General features: G+C 44.5%; 1 protein-coding gene across 4 annotated transcripts in view; it reads right to left on the bottom strand.

The window, feature by feature from the left end:
• nhsl1b (NHS-like 1b) overlaps positions 1-20,581 on the bottom strand; it is a 152,666-nt gene that overhangs the window by 70,758 nt on the left and 61,327 nt on the right. Inside the window, exons 1-2 of one of the 4 annotated variants that reach the window (XM_038962279.1) lie at positions 10,030-10,184; positions 9,508-9,761 (exon numbers count right to left, since the gene is read on the bottom strand). The exons of 2 other annotated variants lie outside the window; for them this stretch is intronic. In XM_038962279.1, coding sequence (XP_038818207.1) covers positions 9,508-9,754 — 247 coding nt within the window. In that variant the 5' untranslated portion in view covers positions 9,755-9,761; positions 10,030-10,184. Of the gene's footprint in view, positions 1-9,507; positions 10,185-20,581 lie in introns of those variants that run through there. One more of the 4 variants, XM_038962281.1, reaches the window with a different exon arrangement.

Raw genomic sequence — 20,581 nt, 5'->3', positions numbered from 1 at the left:
TTATTTTTAATACATTTGCAATCATTTCTAAAAACCTGTTTCGCTTTGTCATTATGGGGTATTGTGTGTAGATTGCTGAGGATATTTATTTATTTCATCCATTTTAGAAAAGGTTTAACCTTACAAAATGTGGAAAAAGTCAAGGGCTCTGAATACTTTACGATAGCACTAATATATATACCAATGCTATTTCTCTGTAAACAAACTGACAGACTTTCAGCATGCTTATAGAGAAGGGCACTCAACATGTACTGCACTGACACAAATGAATAAAGTTTGGTTGAAAGAAATTGATAATAAGAAGAGTGGGAGCTGTATTGTTAGATTTCACTGCAGCCTTTGATATTATTGACCAGAACCTGTTGTTGAGAAAACATGTTTTATAGCTTTTCAACCTCTGCCATATCGTGGATTCAGAGCCATCGATCTAATAGAACTCAGAGGGTTTTCTTTAATGGAAGCTTCTCTAATGTCAAACATCTTGGGCGTGGTGTACCGCAGGGCAGCTCTCTAGGACCTCTGCTCTTTTCTATTTTTACCAATGACCTGCCACTGGCATTAAATAAAGACTGTGTCCATGTATGCTGATGATTCAACCATATATGTGTCAGCAACCACAGCTAATGAAGTCACGGAAATCCTTAACAAGGAGTTGCTGTCTGTTTTGGAATGGGTGGCCAATAATAAACATCACTAAAGCTAAGAGCATTGTATTTGGTACAAATAATTCCTTAAGTCCTAGACCACAGCTGAATCTGGTAATGAATGGTGTAGCTGTTGAATAAGTTGAGGAGAGTAAATTACTTGGTGTTACCTTCGATTGTAAACTGTCATGGTCAAAACATATAGATTCAATGGTAATAAATATTGGGAGAGGTCTGTCCATAAAAAAGAGATGCCCTGCTTTTTTGACACCACACTCTAAAAAGCAAGTCCTACAGGCTCTAGTTTTGTCTTATCTTGATAACTGTCCAGTCATGTGGTCAAGTGCTGCAAAGAAAGACCTAGTTAAGCTGCAGCTGGCCCAGAACAGAGCGGCATATTTTGCTCTTCATTGTAATCAGAGGGCTAATATAAATACTATCTATGCCAGTCTCTCTTGGCTAAGAGACGAGGAGACTGACTGCATCACTTATTTTTATAATAAACATTAATGTGTTGAAAATTCCAAATTTGTTTGCATAGTCAACTTACACACAGCTCTGACACACACACTTACCCCACCAGACATGCCACCAGGGGTCTTTTCACATTCCCCAAATCCAGAACAAATTCAAGAAAGCGTACAGTATTATATAGAGTCATTATTGCATGGAACTCTCATATTAACTCATATAACTCTCATATCGCTCAAATGAACAGCAAACCTGTCTTAAAAAAAACAGATAAAGCAACACCTCACGGTATAATGCCTCTCCCCTATTTGACCTAGATATTTAGTGTGTATGTATTGCTATGTAGACTGTGTGTGCCATTTTTAAATGTATGTGGTTCTGTCCTTGAGCAGTTCTTGTCTATTAATGTTCTGTATTATGTCATGTTTCATGTTTTGTGTGGACCCCAGGAACTTTTGCAACAGCTAATGGGGATCCTAATAAAATACCAAATACCAAACATAAGCCTATTCCCCTATCCCCTTTATCACAATGTTGATGATCCTCTTTCAGGTCCGAGTCATGGCATCCATGGATACATCCCATAATACCAAGATAAGAGGATGTCAGGGAGCAGACAATAAGATGTGGAGTTATGATTATGAAAAGGTGCCCTGTTACGTAAGTTGAGTGTAATTCTAGCAAATGGCTCAGGGGAAAGCTTCAGTTTGGTTCAAATGGGAGTAACGCTCTTAAATGACAGATAACAGTTGAGCCATCATGGTCTGTGGGAGCTTAGGGCTTTGAAATGTCACATAGGACCGATCCAGGAACTGCTGGAGAGGTTAAAACTGAGAGGGTTGACTTACCTGAATATGATCCCCAGTCAGTCATCATTATCAGCACATAGAAGAGGCAGAAAGAGAGAAAGAGAGGTCGTTAAAGACCATGTATACTCAGCCAGCATCAGTAATATAATACGGCATATGACAGCCCCGTTATAATTTAGTCAGAAGAGGAAAGCCTTATCAAATTGCACTGTGACTATGTGTGTGTGTGTGTGTGTGTGTGTGTGTGTGTGTGTGTGTGTTTTGGTCCTAGGTCTCGAGCCACAGTGGCAGATGGCACACGTCTATCTCTTAATGACAGCTCAGTCTTGTAACATCAGAGCTAGGCCAGGAGTAGTGGGCCAATGTTGTCTCACTATTGCTGAGTTCTGTTAATCTGGAATTACAGGACAACTGGGCTTGGGCCACAGACCCCAAAATGTGTGTGTACTGTATGTGTGTGTGTGTACATGTACTGTATGTGTGTGCGCGCACATGTGCTTGTCTGTCCAAAACCAAAAGACAATTATGAGGGCATCATCACAAGCCTCTCAGGAGTTACAGCAGATCACTCCAACATAGAATATGAACCTAAATACCTTTCATATCCCACTTATAAACTTTCATAACATGGTAGGACCCAATTCTGGTTTGGCATGTTTATTTGGGTTAATGTGCTGTGCTATCCCAAATCACCGTTCATTCAGATTGGTAAACCCAAACATTGACACGTTTGCAAATCCCATATTAGCCTTGCGGCTAACATGGTACTGTAAAACCCATATTACGATTTACATAGAAAACTCATATTACTAAAAGGAAAAGGAGATTTGACTGGCTAACATGGAGAAGCTATGGGACTGGTCTTGTCTTTATTCTGGCTTGGTCCCTCCCAGGATGATGCACCAGACAGATATTGGCTTTTGGAGCCTGAGTGTTCAATCCTTCTGTACAAGATCCCTCTCTACTGAACATGTCCGGTCCTTGATTGGTTCATTAGTGAAGTCCAGTAAAGCAAGTTGGTATTCAATGTAAATGATTGAGGTGATTGGTTTGTCCATGTCCAGTGAAAGTGGGAACATGGTGGCTATGGGAGTGATAAGGACAGTGATAAGGACAGTGAAGAGTTAGGCCTAATGGACAGATAAGAGATGAGCTGAAAGTATATGGGACAACACTATCAGCTCACTGTCGCCACCTACAGGCCCCTGGCATAATGACACCTGGTAATTTCTATCCTATTTGGAAAAACAGCTGACTTAGTGCTCTCAACCTATGTTAACGTAAGAAAGTGTGCAAAACATTAGGCCATGTGTTATAATGTGTAACAATAAAACCTAATAGCATTGATACGACATCTACATAATATGTCCTGGATATAGCTAGGCTCCTTTCATTATTCTGAGTTTTAGTTCATTCAACCTTCCCCAGTGCATCCAATGACAACAAGGGTGTGTCTCTCCGGCTCTGATTGGCTGAGTGAGTTCACAATAGGGAGATCACACGGAACAGCACCAGAACTCTCCGCTCCGCTGTCTGCACCGCCTCCTACCACTGCCATGGCAACCAAGGAAAACATCCAACCGATCACCGGTGGCAACCGCGCTGTAATTGCTGCTTTGCAAACAGCAGCCCAGAGCCAGTCATTAGGAGCTATATATACACACACACAGGCCCGGTGCGTGGCAGCCTATAGGGCTTTAACTGGTCTGGCAGGGAAGCTGGAGTCACTGCCAGATGTTATATATAAGTACACTTATTCTGACTGAAAAATATAGTTTTTTTTTTTTTTTTTTCTGTTGAGATGCGCTTTTAAAGGGATAGTACGAGATTGTGGCAATTAAGCCACTTTTCGACCAACGTAGTCAGATGGAACTCATGGATACCATTTTTATGTCTCTGAATGCAGTTTGAAGGAAGTTTCTAACTAGCGTTAGCGCAATTGCTAACTAGCGTTACTTGTTCCTGTAGACTTCTAGTCATTGTGCTACTGCTAGTTAACAATGTCTTGCGAAACATACCGTTATGAATATAACTACTGGTCCCTGAAGGAGGATCTTCAGTACTGCTCTTCAGCAAGCCCAAATCCCCTGACGCTCGGGGCCAAAATATGTTATACCTCGTTGCCTCCTTCAGGGAACAGTAGTTATATTCATAACTGTACGTTCCCCTTCAGTCAGTCACACGGTATAACATACTATGGGGACATACAATCATGCCCCAAGCCAGCTCAGAGGATACCAAACCAAGAGGTCCACGGCAGCCCAAGCACACACAAGTTCAACCAGCTCCAAAAACGGGTTACAGAAGCCACCTTTTTTCCTAATATTTACCCGAGAAGCCTGTCAGAGCCCCATATAGGGAACCAAACCTGCTGCAACTTGGCTATGCGCAAAAGTCCATAGACCCCACGGTTCCAAGAAAAATACTTTCTTGCGAGCCTGAAATGTCAGAACTCGTACAAGGAACCTCAAGTCCAAAACAACAGAACACCTGTCATGACAAGCGCTGCATAGAATCAACCAGAGTCAATGAACCATGGCAGCCTGAGACTCAAACCCACAGGAAACCTGCTGTAACCTGGAAACTGTGTACTCGCACGCTGCCCAAGGCTCAAACACACAGGACACTGTGGTAACCCTGATAATGCACACTAATTGATGCTGCACCCCCAGGCAACTGTGGTAACCAGGGTAAATGTGCGACCTGCGCACTGCCTAACACCCACTCCCAGACCCAGACATTAGGGCTGGGTGATACGGTCAAAATATTATATCACAGTATTTTTTTTTAAATTGGACGGTATGACGGTATTTTTAGTTTTTGAATAATAAAAGTTATACATTTGCTTTATGAGTAGTGAGTGATCCTGGGGTATCAACACATACATTCTAAGTGATTTCAATGAGCCTTTCTCCATTCTGATTGTTTTTTACTCTTCAATTCAATTTTAACCAAAACACATTTCAGCACTTTTAACATTTCTACATTTCCTGCATTTAATTGCAGTGGTGGAAAATGTACACAATTGTCATACTTGAGTAAAAGTAAAGATACGTTAATCAGAGGTGGGACCAAGTCATTGTTTTACAAGTCACAAGTCTCAAGTCTTAGCACTCAAGTTCCAAGTCATAAATGCTTTACAAATATATTTTTTACTTTCCAAATAAACTATATTTCCATGGAATACATGGGTAGCCATTAGAAAACCCCCCCCTCCCAATAGCGATCGACGATCGAGGATCGCAATCGGGCGATGTAGGCTTGTACACAATCGCCCAACCTTAACACACACACTGTGTGTGTGGTTACAGTAGGCTAACGTATGTCAATTGCTTTAGGGTTAGCAGTAACATCAGGCAGGATTTAGGCTACCAACTGCCTAACCAGTTGTAGCTAATCTTGGGTGCAATGATCACGTTCCCGCACTGATTGACTGTGTGGAGGGTCATTGATTTAACATTACGTTAGCCAACATGCTACACTAAACCATTTACACTAGCAAAGTTATGAATGATATAGCTGTCGGCTTTATTAGCCATGACTTAGCGTTCTTTGTGCAGCTTCAAATGTCGAACAAAGTTGGAAGTTCTTGCGCCTCCATCTGTCATTTTCTTCCTGCATGTGTTGCAAGTTGCAATCCGTTGTTTGTTATATCCGAAAATAATAATTTTGAGTATCATCTTTCCAAGGGCTCCATCTGAATTCACCCACCAACGTTCCTCTGCACTGCCACGCACAACTTTTTCTCAGCTGGCAAAATTTGATTGGCTGCTGTCCGATTCAAACTGTAATCCGTTAAATCAAGAGTTGATGCACTGCACACTTTTTTTAAGAGCATACTTTTTTATATTTGGGCTTGGGGAGGGTATCAAGTCAGTTCGAGTCAAAAGGCTCAAGTCCAAGTTAAGTCACGAGTCATTGGTGTTAAAGTCAAAGTCGAGTTGCAAGTCATCTTATTTATGACTCGAGTCTGACTTGAGTCCAAGTCATGTGACTCGAGTCTACACCTCTGACGTTAATAGAAAATGACTCAAGTAAAAGTGAAAGTCACCCACTAAAATACTACTTGTAAAAGTCTAAAAGTATTTGGTTTTCAATATACTCAAGTATCAAAAGTAAATGTAATTGATAAAATGTACTTAAGTATCCAAAGTAAAAGTATAAATAATTTCAAATTCCTTATATTAAGCAAACCAGATGGCACCATTTTCTGTTTTTTTTTTAAATGTATGGATAGCCAGGTCCACACTACAACACTCAGACATAATTTACAAACAAAGCATTTGTGTTTAGTGAGTTCTCAGATCAGAGGCAGTAGATGACCAGGTATGTTTTCTTGACAAGTGTGTGAATTGGACCATTTTCCCGTCCTGCTAAACATTCAAAATGTAATGAGTACTTTTCGGTGTCAGGGAAAATGTATGGAGTAAAAAGTACAGTATTATCTTTTGGAATGTAGTGAAGTAAAAGTTGTCAAAAATAAAAAATAGTAAAGTAAAGTACAGATACCAAAAAAAAAAACTTAACTTCTTATGGCTGCAATCCCGGTAACGGGATCGATATGACAAAAAAAACAAAAAAAGTGCAGGGTGCCAAATTCAAAAAACAGAAATCTCATAATTAAAATTCCTCAGACATTCATGTGTCTTATATCATTTTAAATAGAATATTGTTGTTAATCCCACCAATGCTAGGATTAGCCCCCTTGTTAGCCTCTGGAACGAAGTAACTCGCCAGCTTTCCATCCATCAGCGGTTTGCTAACAAGCCACACGTCCATCCTCCATAACCTCTACATTCATGAACTCGCCATAACCTGGTAGCACCAACTTGGCTGAATGAGGGGAATCCCAGGTCGCCTTTAGTTCATTGGCAAAATCTTTAAACGTGTAAGCGACACTTCATCGCTGCAGGGACAGGAGATAAATACCTTCCCCCAAACCTGAAGGAACTCTGCTGTGGGGGAGAAGACGGCCAATCCACCGCCAGGTGATCTGCAGCCCTATGACACAGCTCCATCAAAGGCGCATTAACCACCAATGGTTCACTCTCCCCCACGGAATCCAAAGCCGGGACTTTGGGCTGCCCCGACTGATGTCATCCAATTCGCACTGAAAACTCTCTATAGCCAAGTAGGGAAGACCTTTCGCCAGCAGCCACAATCTTTCTCACAGTCAGCCCAACGCAAGTTGAAACCAAAAACCGATACCAAGACCCAAAACTCACACACCTGGTGTCCCAGGTCTAAAATCAGTCCCTGATTAGAGGGGAACAATGAAAAAATGCTTTGGAACTGGCTTCGAGATCCAGGTGAGTTTGAGGGACCTAGGGGGACGAGTACGCTCTACCCACTAACAGACACCTAAGTTGGAGCCAAATCTCATAGTCTTCGTGTGCTTTAAAAGTTAGTAATTTGCGTGACAAGTTCTTCCTTCAGGCGAGCTGAAGAGCAAAGAATTAAGGAAACGAATGCGAGCCCCGGAATTATAACCAGGCAGGCGGGGCTTCTGAGGGCGGGCTAGGCATCCATTGGCCCATTGGGCGCAATTTCAGTTTTCAGGTGAATAAGATTGGTCTTTGACTCCTCATAGTATGTTATACCGAGTGACCGAATGAAAAGGGAACTACCTTCAACTTTCTTCAAACTGCACGCAGACATAAAAAAAGGTATCCATGAGTTCATCTGACTCTGGGTAAGTAGAAACAGGGTTTATTGCCAAATCTCACCTCATCCCTTTAAGATTAGTGACAACAACAAAATATTTGTAGCAAACAGAGCGAGCAGTAGCGCGAATGAGAGCCACAAGCGCACAGCCACCACTTGCTCATCATCTCCCTTCTACAGTGTAGTGGTGCGCATCAGTTATATTTCAGATGGCGCCAACATCATTTAATTGTCATGCATTTGAGTAAAATGTAGTTTTAAAAAGTCACAAAAATTGACCTTCTCACAGTTGTTTTACAAAAACAAATCGACCCATATAACCAACATGATATCCTGTTATGTTTTATTGTTTCCTTAATCAATGAACAATAAGCTTTGCGTCTTTCCCAATGGGATTTACCACAGTATCATTGACTAATCAGGACTCCCCTCTAAGACCGTGAAACATTCAATAGAGAATAAATCAGACTAAATATCTAAATCGCTAATAATCAATACTCTCTAGATTATGAAAATGCAAAACTATGACCACTAGCTTGGCAAAGCTTTTCTGAGAATAGCGATGAGAAAATACACAACAAAAAGATCACAGACGAAATATGGAAAAGGGAGCCGGATCAAGGTGGACACCAAAGGTTGGATAACGTTACGTAAGAGATCAAACCAGAGGAACAATATGTATACAGACACAGATCTGAAGATGACAAGATCGCTGCAGATATCTACACGCATGCACACGTGCACAAACACACAGAGATTAATTGTGTTATTCCTCTACCCGTCTGTCTGGTTGAAGAGTTGACTGAAGGCCATGCCAGTATTTTGGGATGCCCTGACCAGGTCAGTGTTAATGGTGGCTGGTGCACATTAACACAATAGTGCAGTGCTGGTGTTTTTCCATCAGCAGGTGATGGCAAGGGTTGAGTTACAACCAATGTACCCAACGACTCACTGACAACAATGACCTCACGCGCACACACACATTCACGTACGCAGTATAACAGTATGTGCGACACGCAAGAAGCTAATGAACTGATAATGTCGTCAATCAGGATAAACTACACTGGTAGAACTATAAATAGATGTCATGCTTACCTCACCCCAGAAAACCTATTCTCTGACATAACAAATCAATAACATATTGATAAATATGAATGAGACAATAATATCAATATTCTACAATGTAGAACTAGCCTGTGCTCTTTGTCTCTCTGCTCAATAATGTGGAAAACACTATGTTACACTCTCACAAACAGTCTCTCTCTCCCTCCCTGGCACAGAACCACGCGCTCAGATCACCACCAGCCTATGACATCACCAGCCCATGACATCACCCACTTCCGGAAAGTCACATTACTATCACACAATCTTCTATCCTCGTGGGGACCTTAAATGTATTTCCATTAAAATGTACTTTTTTCCTAACCATAGACCTACCCCTACCCCTTTACCTTAATTCTAGCCCTAAACTTAAATTGTAACCCTAACCTCAAGCTTAAAATAGCCTTTTTCCCCCATGTTTTACTATCCTTGTGGGGACTTTACAAGGATAGAAGAACCAACCCGCACGCGCACACACACACAAACACTGCACTTTGACCCCCTGTGGCAAAGAGGCAGGCAATAATGGGCCGTAAGAAGACAGTGACCCACTTCTCTGTCTCCATATGTAAACAACTATCTCCTTCACTTCCTGATGCTAGTACAGAGGAAGGCAGAGGGAGATAATGGAAATCTATTCAAATGAGGTAGAGTCAAAGTAGAGAGATGCAGACTACATACAAACAGACTGGGGATTTTGGCCAGTGGCCACTGATATGTGAAAGGGCTGGACAGGTTTCCACCATGTCATTTAAGACTTGTCATGTCCCGATATTGGTGCCAACATGGCGGATGGTTTGCCACCCTTCAGGTCTCACCTGTTCTTGTGCGATGCTGCGGCTCATACACCCAGTCTTCATCATCTTCTGCCTCCCCTGGGTGCAGGTGTGTGTGTGAGCGGGAATGTGTGTGGAAGTGTGTGTGCAGCTCTGACTGGCTGCGGAAGATGCGTCGGGTCTGTCTAGATAGAGAGGATACACTCAGCCAGCTCAGAGCTCTGGAGAGACCCCCTGGCTTCTCCTTCCGATCCTTACGGAAAGACCCCGAACTCCTGTCCCTCCTCATCCTCACTCTGGGAGACAAAAAAAATACTTTGAAAAGAACCAAAAATAGAGGCTGAATCCAAAGTCCCACATCCAAAGTGGAGCTGTAGAAGGAACAATCTAATTCAAAGTCAATTTCCCTATATGTGATAGTAAAAGGTCATTTGACATGACAGTTTCTTCCTGCTGTCTTCTTCTCCAGTAGTTCCACAGTCCTGCTTCCCAATCATATCTCAACAAATTCGCTCCATTTCATTCTTCTATCATTGAGCCAAACAAGATAAACTCCTCCCTTACTCTCGTCCTTTGTGTTTCAAAATCCAGGGCGCACTTCCCAAATCCAGTGGCAATTAGGCAATCCAACGATCTGGAAAATCACTGCTCCTGCTCTTCAACACACACACACACACACACACACACACACACACACACACACACACACACACACACACACACACACACACACACACACACACACACACACACACACACACACACACACACACACACACACACACACACACACACGCCGGTAAAGACGAAGGTATTCCTCTGGGGTGTAACAGGGCAGGGCGAGACTTCCTGGTCACGTTTGGGTTTAAATCACAACAACAAGCCAACGGTCCTCCAGCGGTTTATCAGTGTTTCAGTTTATCTGTGTATACCAGCTGACACTCAGGCCGACAGCCAGCAGACGAAGGGTTATGCAGTTTCAGCATCCTCCAATCCATTCCCAGGTCCCAGGCTGATTTGCTTAAAACACACACACACACTCACAGAGACCTTTTGTCTCACGTCATACGCTGACTCACGCCACTCCGCCAGAAGTGATGTCACTGCATGTGGGTTCCAGAGGATTGTGTGTAGTCACTCGTTCTTCTTCTTCTCCAGGTCAGGGGTGGCACAATAAGGTGTGTGTGGCGTCAACACACTCCTTGGCATCTTGGTCTGCTATATTTACATTCATCAGGCATGGAGAGAGTAGCTCAGGTGGCGAGAGAGCGATATCTAAGAACAGTTGCAACCGTTGAGACCTCTTATCTGTTCTACTCCCACATGGCCAGAGAGAGAGAGAGAAAGGAGGGAGCGAGACAGACCGAGGGATTCACTCACCTGCTGCCCACACAGACAGAGAGAGAGGGAAAGGGTGGACGAAGGCTAGCTTGGCGAACCGTCTGGAGTTACTGTGTGAGACGGCAAGGGTCATCCAGACGTTCTGCTCCACTGGTAGTCCTTCTGTGTATGTACTGTGTGTGTTCTGAAGGGCTGGGACTCTGTGTGTTTGTGGGGTTAGAATTACACCCAACCCCAGCCACTCGGCTGAAACACGAGAAGGCCCATCCCTCTCTCCTTCTTTCCCTCCCTCGCTCCACTTTGATCTCTGATCTGTGGCCCTCCCCTCGCTCGCCGGCATGGCAACCATAGGGGCTGGAGGGAGGGCTCTCCACCTCTCCACTCCTTTCATCCACCGCTCTCCTCTTTCCAGTTCTCTCCCTCCCTCTCTGTCTGTGTTGTCCCCTGAGGTCTAGAGTCTAGGGCATGTAGCTCACAGAAACACACAGTCTTACCATCAACCAAACAGGTTGAACAGACAGTGTACACAGTGCCCTAAAGACACAAACATCAGAGAAGCAGAGAAGAAACAGAGAAGGTACAGAAAAACAACAGAGAAGCAGAGAAGAAACAGAGAAGGTACAGAAAAACAACAGAGAAGCAGAGAAGAAACAGAGAAGGTACAGAAAAACAACAGAGAAGCAGAGAAGAAACAGAGAAGGTACAGAAAAACAACAGAGAAGCAGAGAAGAAACAGAGAAGGTACAGAAAAACAACAGGTGCATTTTGAAGTTTGACAGCCTGGCTGACACAGCATAATTTATCAACCCTGTCCACAGTGGCCTGTCTTTACAGGATATTAGTGTAAGCTGACAAGTAAGAGAGGCATCATGGAGGGTTGTTTGTGGTCACACATGGGTGGGAAAGCCACACCTCCCAGTAGTTTTTGTTGTGTGACTACCAAGGAGGGACCACAAACAAACCACGGAGCCGGGGTGTGTATGAGGCGGTTCAAGGGCCCTTCTTCTCCCTCCAAGGTACCCACACTGTTCCTCCAACACCACAATGAGCTCCCAGGAGAAGGGCGAGGCGGGGTTGTTCTTCTCTCCATGGAGTAACTGAATCCCCCAGTCACAGCCCTCACTGCGGTACCGCCCTCCTAGGACACACAAACCTTTGCTAACCCTCGTGGGGTGTCTTCTCCATGCAACTCCAGTGTCGGGTTGTCCCAGCCTACCCTGTACTAACTCTCAGAGAGATAGATAACACCACGTAATGTTACCCCTCCTCCCCTCTGTCCTTGCTCCCCTTTTCATTTTCCCACAGTGAAAAGAATCTATGGTGCCAGCACTTCTGATGTACACATATTGACTGACCTGGGACAACTAATCCCTGGCAGTTTGCTGCGTGCTACACGACTGGGTCCTGGTTTACCTGATAAAACACGAGCAATAACACCACCTCCTTTCTCTCTGGCAAACACACTCACACAAGCTGGTGTTATAACACGTACGTAGGACTGCGCACACACACACACACACACACACACACACACACACACACACACACACACACACACACACACACACACACACACACACACACACACACACACACACACACACACACACACACACACACACACACATTGCTTGCTGAGTGTGTGTGAACCTTTGTCCCCATCGGTGAAACCAAAGGCCAGTCACACTCCTTTAATAATTAACCAGCCCTGCTCTCCCACAGCGCTGGGATGAAGGGATGGAAGGATAAAAGATGGATGTCTTGAAAGTGTACCGATGCATACTAAAGAAATACACAGGCCTGTGGAAGTTCAGATACAAACCTATTCTACTCTCCCTAGCCTCTATTTCTGAATGGGAGTGAACCACAAACACTTTTTTAGTGTACACTAGTCCAGAGCAGCTGAGCAGAGCACTGTGAAAAGGAGATTCAATGGGCTCAAAATTAGCTCTGGGATAGCTGTGTTGAGCCTAGGTGTCCTATAGGTTAATTGATGCTGACTGAAGTGTTCGTTTATAGGCTGAGAGACCGTTGAGGAGAGTATTGATTTCACCTCAAACACAGAGAGCTGTTTTAAGCAAAGTGCTGTTTGACCCCCAAGGGAGGTGAAAGGTCGGTGTATAAAGGTCAACTTTATTCCTGCTTCATCCCCTGACCCCCTCCCCCAAACAGACATTCCCCAAAAGCTGAACTGAACCCCCCCCCCCCCCCCCACCCATATAGAATTTTAAAAACCACTGAACAGTGACTGAACAAAACAAATTATGAACCAGGAGAGTGGAGGAAATACATTAGCACAAAAAAATATTGAATATCCGTCTCAGTCAGTGGGTCAGCTTCCAGATGCTAGCAGCTATGTTACCGTCTCAGTCAGTGGGTCAGCTTCCAGACGCTAGCAGCTACGTTACCGTCTCAGTCAGTGGGTCAGCTTCCAGATGCTAGCAGCTATGTTACCGTCTCAGTCAGCGGGTCAGCTTCCAGACGCTAGCAGCTACGTTACCGTCTCAGTCAGTTCGTCAGCTTCCAGATGCTAGCAGCTATGTTACCGTCTCAGTCAGCGGGTCAGCTTCCAGACGCTAGCAGCTACGTTACCGTCTCAGTCAGTTCGTCAGCTTCCAGATGCTAGCAGCTATGTTACCGTCTCAGTCAGTGGGTCAGCTTCCAGACGCTAGCAGCTACGTTATAGAGTAGTATCAAGCTGTAGTAGTATCAAGTATCAAGCTGAACCTCGGCAAGACGGAGCTGCTCTTCCTCCCGGGGAAGGACTGCCCGTTCCATGATCTCGCCATCACGGTTGACAACTCCATTGTGTCCTCCTCCCAGAGTGCTAAGAACCTTGGCGTGATCCTGGACAACACCCTGTCGTTCTCAACTAACATCAAGGCGGTGACCCGTTCCTGTAGGTTCATGCTCTACAACATTCGCAGAGTACGACCCTGCCTCACGCAGGAAGCGGCGCAGGTCCTAATCCAGGCACTTGTCATCTCCCGTCTGGATTACTGCAACTCGCTGTTGGCTGGGCTCCCTGCCTGTGCCATTAAACCCCTACAACTCATCCAGAACGCCGCAGCCCGTCTGGTGTTCAACTTTCCCAAGTTCTCTCACGTCACCCCGCTCCTCCGCTCTCTCCACTGGCTTCCAGTTGAAGCTCGCATCCGCTACAAGACCATGGTGCTTGCCTACGGAGCTGTGAGGGGAACGGCACCTCCGTACCTTCAGGCTCTGATCAGGCCCTACACCCAAACAAGGGCACTGCGTTCATCCACCTCTGGCCTGCTCACCTCCCTACCTCTGAGGAAGTACAGTTCCCGCTCAGCCCAGTCAAAACTGTTCGCTGCTCTGGCACCCCAATGGTGGAACAAACTCCCTCACGACGCCAGGTCAGCGGAGTCAATCACCACCTTCCGGAGACACCTGAAACCCCACCTCTTTAAGGAATACCTAGGATAGGATAAAGTAATCCTTCTAACCCCCCCCTCCCCCCCCTTAAAAGAGTTAGATGCACTATTGTAAAGTGGTTGTTCCACTGGATATCATAAGGTGAATGCACCAATTTGTAAGTCGCTCTGGATAAGAGCGTCTGCTAAATGACTTAAATGTAAATGTAAATGTATCATGTTGGTGGGTCCTGCATGTAAACACATGCACCATCAGGGGGGTGTAATGATGCTTAGAGGAATGCTAGCTGGTGACCCCCAACATGTTGTTGTGAAGCCCTACTCCCTCTCTGGCCCGGTTGGAACATTCCACACATACACACCACAGGGACAGCTGAGGGGTGGAGGGAAGAGGAGAGAAACGGAGGGAAAGTACAGGAACTTTGGCTGGTATAAGTACAGAAACATACTTCTCTTGAACCACACACTCACACCCTGTGGCAGTGAGAAACCATTGGCATGACTCTGGGTAGGTGTCTAGGTGATGAGAGCACCAGGGTCTGATTGCCTGGTAACCAGACATCAGTGGAGAGCGCATGCCATTAATATATGCGACCATTACACAACATACAGTACATGTGTAAATCTTCAGAAAGTCACCAAATAGCCTACGCCTGCAGTGAAATGACCATGGCTGTGCATTACACAGTGTTGGAGTCAATTCCATTTTAGAAAGTGACTAACTTCTTATTCAGGAATTGAAAAATCAGGTAGTGCCAACAAGGGCTGTGGCGGTCATGACGTTTTGTCAGCCGGTGATAGTCAAGCAAAATATACTATGAGACTGCAGGTCTCACGGTAATTGACCCTTAATTAACATAAACACATTTAGCATCTCCTGGCTTCCAAGCATTAGCCTACAAGCCACTGATGCAGACCTTTGGAACATCTACATTTTAAAAAGTCTAATAAATCCATGTAATATAGCCTACACCATCACAATAAGTCCATTATTTATTTTAGACAGGTCTAAACAAACATGATATGAAGAAAATGTATATTTTAGATGAACAGAACATACTCTGAGTTGTCCTGTTAGGTCCTGATCTGGCTATGCCATATGGCTGTGGGCGACACTAGTTCATTTAGCAGACAAGATTTAGGCCAAACGAAAATCAAAAGCACTAACCCATCTCAATATACTATCCCTCATAGTACAAAAGTTGACCTATTCTATTCCGTGAGAGAAATAAATATTCAAGCATAGTCTGGGACAGTTATGAAATGCGATAGATCCGAAATTAATACAACCACTAGCATCAAAAAAAGGTTTAAAAGCAATGTGTCGGATGCAACAGATCAGAAATGTTATCTTAAAATGTTGATAAACTATTAGGCTATTCACATAAGCGCAGAAATGCACACACGGCAGCCTGAATGTTCCAAAATGCAATCAATTAGCAGGAAAACACCATTCTCAAAAGTGACTGCAAATGTGATTATGCATGTAATGCTTTTATTATAAGGTGCATTTTTATGGTGAAAATGATCTTCCCCAAACTTGAAACTCACACACTGCTTATGTATGCCAGTTAAGCTCTACACCTTTTGTAAAGCAGATTAATGTGTCTCATTTTAAGAAGTTATTTGGCCACTTTAGTTATGATACAAACCTGATACAAACCTACTACGATTTGAAAAAGATCGCAAAAAAACAGCATGCACTGTTTCACTGCCTTACTGCATAAGCTGGGCATCATTCACAAGTGATAGGCTAATAATGTCACCCATCAGACTATTCCTTATTTAATGTTGTCTTCACATATACTAAATTATATATGACATAAGTCTGGATTTAGAATGGATCATTATCATGCACCTGTCTCGGGAACAGGGGCAGCGGGAAAAAATACATCTATGCACATAAATAGCAAATGGAAGATGCTTTTCCCGTGGTTCATTTTCACGCCAGTCAGGTAGGCTATACTCCTGTTTTAAAGAGAAGCAATGTGCTTAATATTAGGAAAGTTGAGAAAAAAATATAGTAGGCCTAGCCTATAGAAAGTTGATGGGATCCTCCTATTTTTAATAGAGGCCATCACTGGTGTTTTATCACGCAATTGCATAGCCTATAGAAATGTTGTGCAACATGAGCTCATGGGCTCTCATGAAGTGTTTGATTAGATTTTTGAATACATTTGCATTGACGTCAGAGTGATTAGAGGGACAATAGAGCGCTGAGTATCAGGCAGTTAGCAAGTTTGGTAGGCTACTAATGACCATCAGCAGCATAAAGGTTAGAGAAGCCTAATTAAAGTGACTAAACTGTCACCTGGAATTTGATTGCCATCATGAATCGTGACCGCCGGTGTGGCGGTAATACGGTCACCGTAACAGCCCTAGTGCCAACCTCCATTCCACAGTAAGTGGAGCTGCACACTGTGCTGGCCACAGAAATAACATTTTAATGAATGCTCTAAATACAGGGGGTTAGGAGACGCCATAAAGGAAGAGTTTTATTAGTCTCCATCCCAAGGGGTTTATAAGTGTGTGTGTGCGTGAGTGTGTTTTCACGTATGTGGTTGAGTGTGTACTATCTAAATTGGGTGGTGGCTTGAAGGCCACATGGAGCACTCTTAATGGTCTAGGAGGAGGTGTTGGTATTTTGGTGGTATTTTGATAGAAAGGGTAGAGGCCGGGGACCAGGGTACTACTCCCTCTTTCTCACAGTTTGTATTGGGTTTAGTTATCCGTTTGTATGGAATGATGAAGGGAGGGGAGCATCTGTGACATGAGGGCAACATTAACAATTTTAATGAACACATTTTTCTCTTCTGTAATTTCTCTCCCTCCATCCCTGCCCCCCCCCTCTCTCCCTCCATCCATCCAACCCTGATCCCCAATCTCTCTCTCCCTCAATCCAGAGTTGGCCAGAACCTGTCTAATCAAGACTATCACATTTCTATAAAACCGAAAAGCGTCCAGCTCTTTAAAACACAACAAGGACAACACAGCTTTAACAGGAGAAAATCAGAGCGTCATGGAAAATAGTAGACAGTATAGACTGGAGAATGGGAAGGCCTTAAAGGAAATGAGACTGCGGTATTGGAGGAAGAAGAGGAACTCAAGACAGAAAAAGATTGAGAAGCGAGAGGAGTGAGAATAAGGCGAGGTGGAAAATCCTCTCATCTCTCCTGGACAAGCATGACAAAACCATCTTCAACAGCAGCCTAACAGACTGACCCCCATGACCTCTGACCTTCCTTCTGAACACGAGTACTAACCTTAACTTTCACCACAGGAGGCTCCCCCCCTCCCCTTCCTCTGTATCTGCCACCCCCCCATCTCTCCTTCCATCTTTCTACTTGCTTTCTCCTTCCCTCCATTTCTCAACATATCTATCCCCCACTCCTTGCCCTTGGAGAGCAGGTGTAAGCCAAAGCAGGTTCCTGTAGAATGCAGTGAGGTCAGCATGTTGTATTACAGGGGACAGGAGTAGAGCTATACACATGGTGAAGAGAGACAGAGAGAGTCACATGTATCCTCATATTCATCCTCTGCTGTGTCAAATGTGTCACTACTCCACACGCGTCCATTGACAGATCCTGGATCAGCTGTGACAGCTCTGCCACGTCTCAACTGAACAAGGCTCATAACCCTCTAGGTCTATCATCTAGTTATCTGGTATGCAAGTCATTATATATAAACTCAGCAAAAAAAGAAAAGTCCCTTTTTCAGGACCCTGTCTTTCAAAGATAATTCATAAAAATCAAAATAACTTCACAGATCTTCATTGTAAATGGTTTAAACACTGTTTCCCATGCTTGTTCAATGAACCATAAACAATTAATGAACATGCACATGTGGAACGGTTGTTAAGACACCAACAGCTTACAGACGGTAGGCAATTAAGGTCACAGTTATGAAAAATTAGGACACTAAAGAGGCCTTTCTACTGACTCTGAAAAACACCAAAAGAAAGATGCCCAGGGTCCCTGCTCATCTGCGTGAACGTGCCTTAGGCATGCTGCAAGGAGGCATGAGGACTTCAGATGTGGCCAGGGCAATAAATTGCAATGTCCGTACTGTGAGATGCCTAAGACAGCGCTACAGGGAGACAGGACGGACAGCTGATCGTCCTCGCAGTGGCACACCACGTGTAACAACACCTACACAGGATCGGTACATCCGAACATTACATCTGCGGAACAGGTACAGGATGGCAGCAGCAACTGCCCGAGTTACACCAGGAACGCACAATCACTCCATCAGTGCTCAGACTCTCAGCCTATTGCGGACAGAGGTTGGACTGAGGGCTTGTAGGCCTGTTGTAAGGCAGGTCCTCACCAGACATCACCGACAACAACATCGCCTATGGGCACAAACCCACTGTCGCTGGACCAGACAGGACTGGCAAAAGGTGCTCTTCACTGACGAGTCACGGTTTTGTCTCACCAGGGGCGATGGTCGGATTCACGTTTATCGTCGAAGGAATGAGCGTTACACCGAGGCCTGTACTCTGGAGCGGGATCGATTTGGAGGTGGAGGGTCCGTCATGGTGTGGGGTGGTGTGTCACAGCATCATCGGACTGAGTTTGTTGTCATTGCAGGCAATTTCAACGCTGTGCTTTACAGGGAAGACATCCTCCTCCTTCATGTGGTACCCTTCCTGCAGGCTCATCCTGACATGACCCTCCTTCATGACAATGCCACCAGCCATACTGCTCGTTCTGTGCATGATTTCCTGCAAGACAGGAATGTCAGTGTTCTGTCATGGCCAGCGAAGAGCCCGGATCTCAATCCCATTGAGCACGTCTGGGACCTGTTGGATCGGAGGGTGAGGGCTAGGGCCATTCCCCCTAGAAAGGTCCGGGAACTGGTGCAGTCCATGAGGAGGAGATGCACTGCAGTACTTAATGCAGCTGGTGGCCACACCAGATACTGACTGTTACTTTTGATTTTGACCCCCCCTTTGTTAAGGGACACATTATTCTAGTTCCGTTAGTCACATGTCTGTGGAACTTGTTCAGTTTATGTCGCAGTTGTTGAATCTTGTTATGTTCATACAAATACTTGAGATGAAAATAAATGTAGTTGACAGTGAGAGGACGTTTCTTTTTTGCTGAGATATACATATATATATATGCCTGTATAAAACCCAGATTGGCATGTGGACACACCCAGTAAAACCAGTTCTACATAAAATGCTACATAAAAGCCAGGTTGGTTGGTTATACAGTAGTGTAAAAAATAAAAAAAAACTCAATCTCACGCACCCAAGAAAACCTTTATGGATCACGTGTTTTTAACAGCCTGGGAGAGGTAGAATACTGGACATGAGACTAAACACCTCACAGAATCCCGCTCTCGCTCCCTCCTTCCATCCCTCGACTATGCTGTTAAACCCCATCTCATTAGAAAGGTGGGAGCCGAGGTAAAACCCCATCTCATTAGAAAGGTGGGAGCCGAGGTAAAACCCCATCTCATTAGAAAGGTGGGAGCCGAGGTAAAACCCCCATCTCATCATAAAGGTGGGAGCCGAGGTAAAACCCCATCTCATTATAAAGGTGGGAGCCGAGGTAAAACCCCATCTCATTAGAAAGGTGGGAGCCGAGGTAAAACCCCATCTCATTATAAAGGTAGGAGCCGAGGTAAAACCCCATCTCATTATAAAAGGTGGGAGCCGAGGTAAAACCCCATCTCATTATAAAGGTAGGAGCCGAGGTAAAACCCCATCTCATTATAAAGGTAGGAGCCGAGGTAAAACCCCATCTCATTAGAAAGGTGGGAGCCGAGGTAAAACCCCATCTCATTATAAAGGTGGGAGCCGAGGTAAAACCCCATCTCATTATAAAGGTAGGAGCCGAGGTAAAACCCCATCTCATTATAAAGGTAGGAGCCGAGGTAAAACCCCATCTCATTATAAAGGTGGGAGCCGAGGTAAAACCCCATCTCATTATAAAGGTAGGAGCCGAGGTAAAACCCCATCTCATTATAAAGGTAGGAGCCGAGGTAAAACCCCATCTCATTATAAAGGTAGGAGCCGAGGTAAAACCCCATCTCATTATAAAGGTAGGAGCCGAGGTAAAACCCCATCTCATTATAAAGGTAGGAGCCGAGGTAAAACCCCATCTCATTATAAAGGTAGGAGCCGAGGTAAAACCCCATCTCATTATAAAGGTAGGAGCCGAGGTAAAACCCCATCTCATTATAAAGGTGGGAGCCGAGGTAAAACCCCATCTCATTATAAAGGTAGGAGCCGAGGTAAAACCCCATCTCATTATAAAGGTAGGAGCCGAGGTAAAACCCCATCTCATTATAAAGGTAGGAGCCGAGGTAAAACCCCATCTCATTATAAAGGTGGGAGCCGAGGTAAAACCCCATCTCATTATAAAGGT

This window comes from Salvelinus namaycush, chromosome 24, assembly GCF_016432855.1.
Source record: "Salvelinus namaycush isolate Seneca chromosome 24, SaNama_1.0, whole genome shotgun sequence".
Classification (NCBI taxonomy): Eukaryota; Metazoa; Chordata; class Actinopteri; order Salmoniformes; family Salmonidae; genus Salvelinus; species Salvelinus namaycush.
This window is presented reverse-complemented; position numbering and strand designations above follow the sequence as displayed.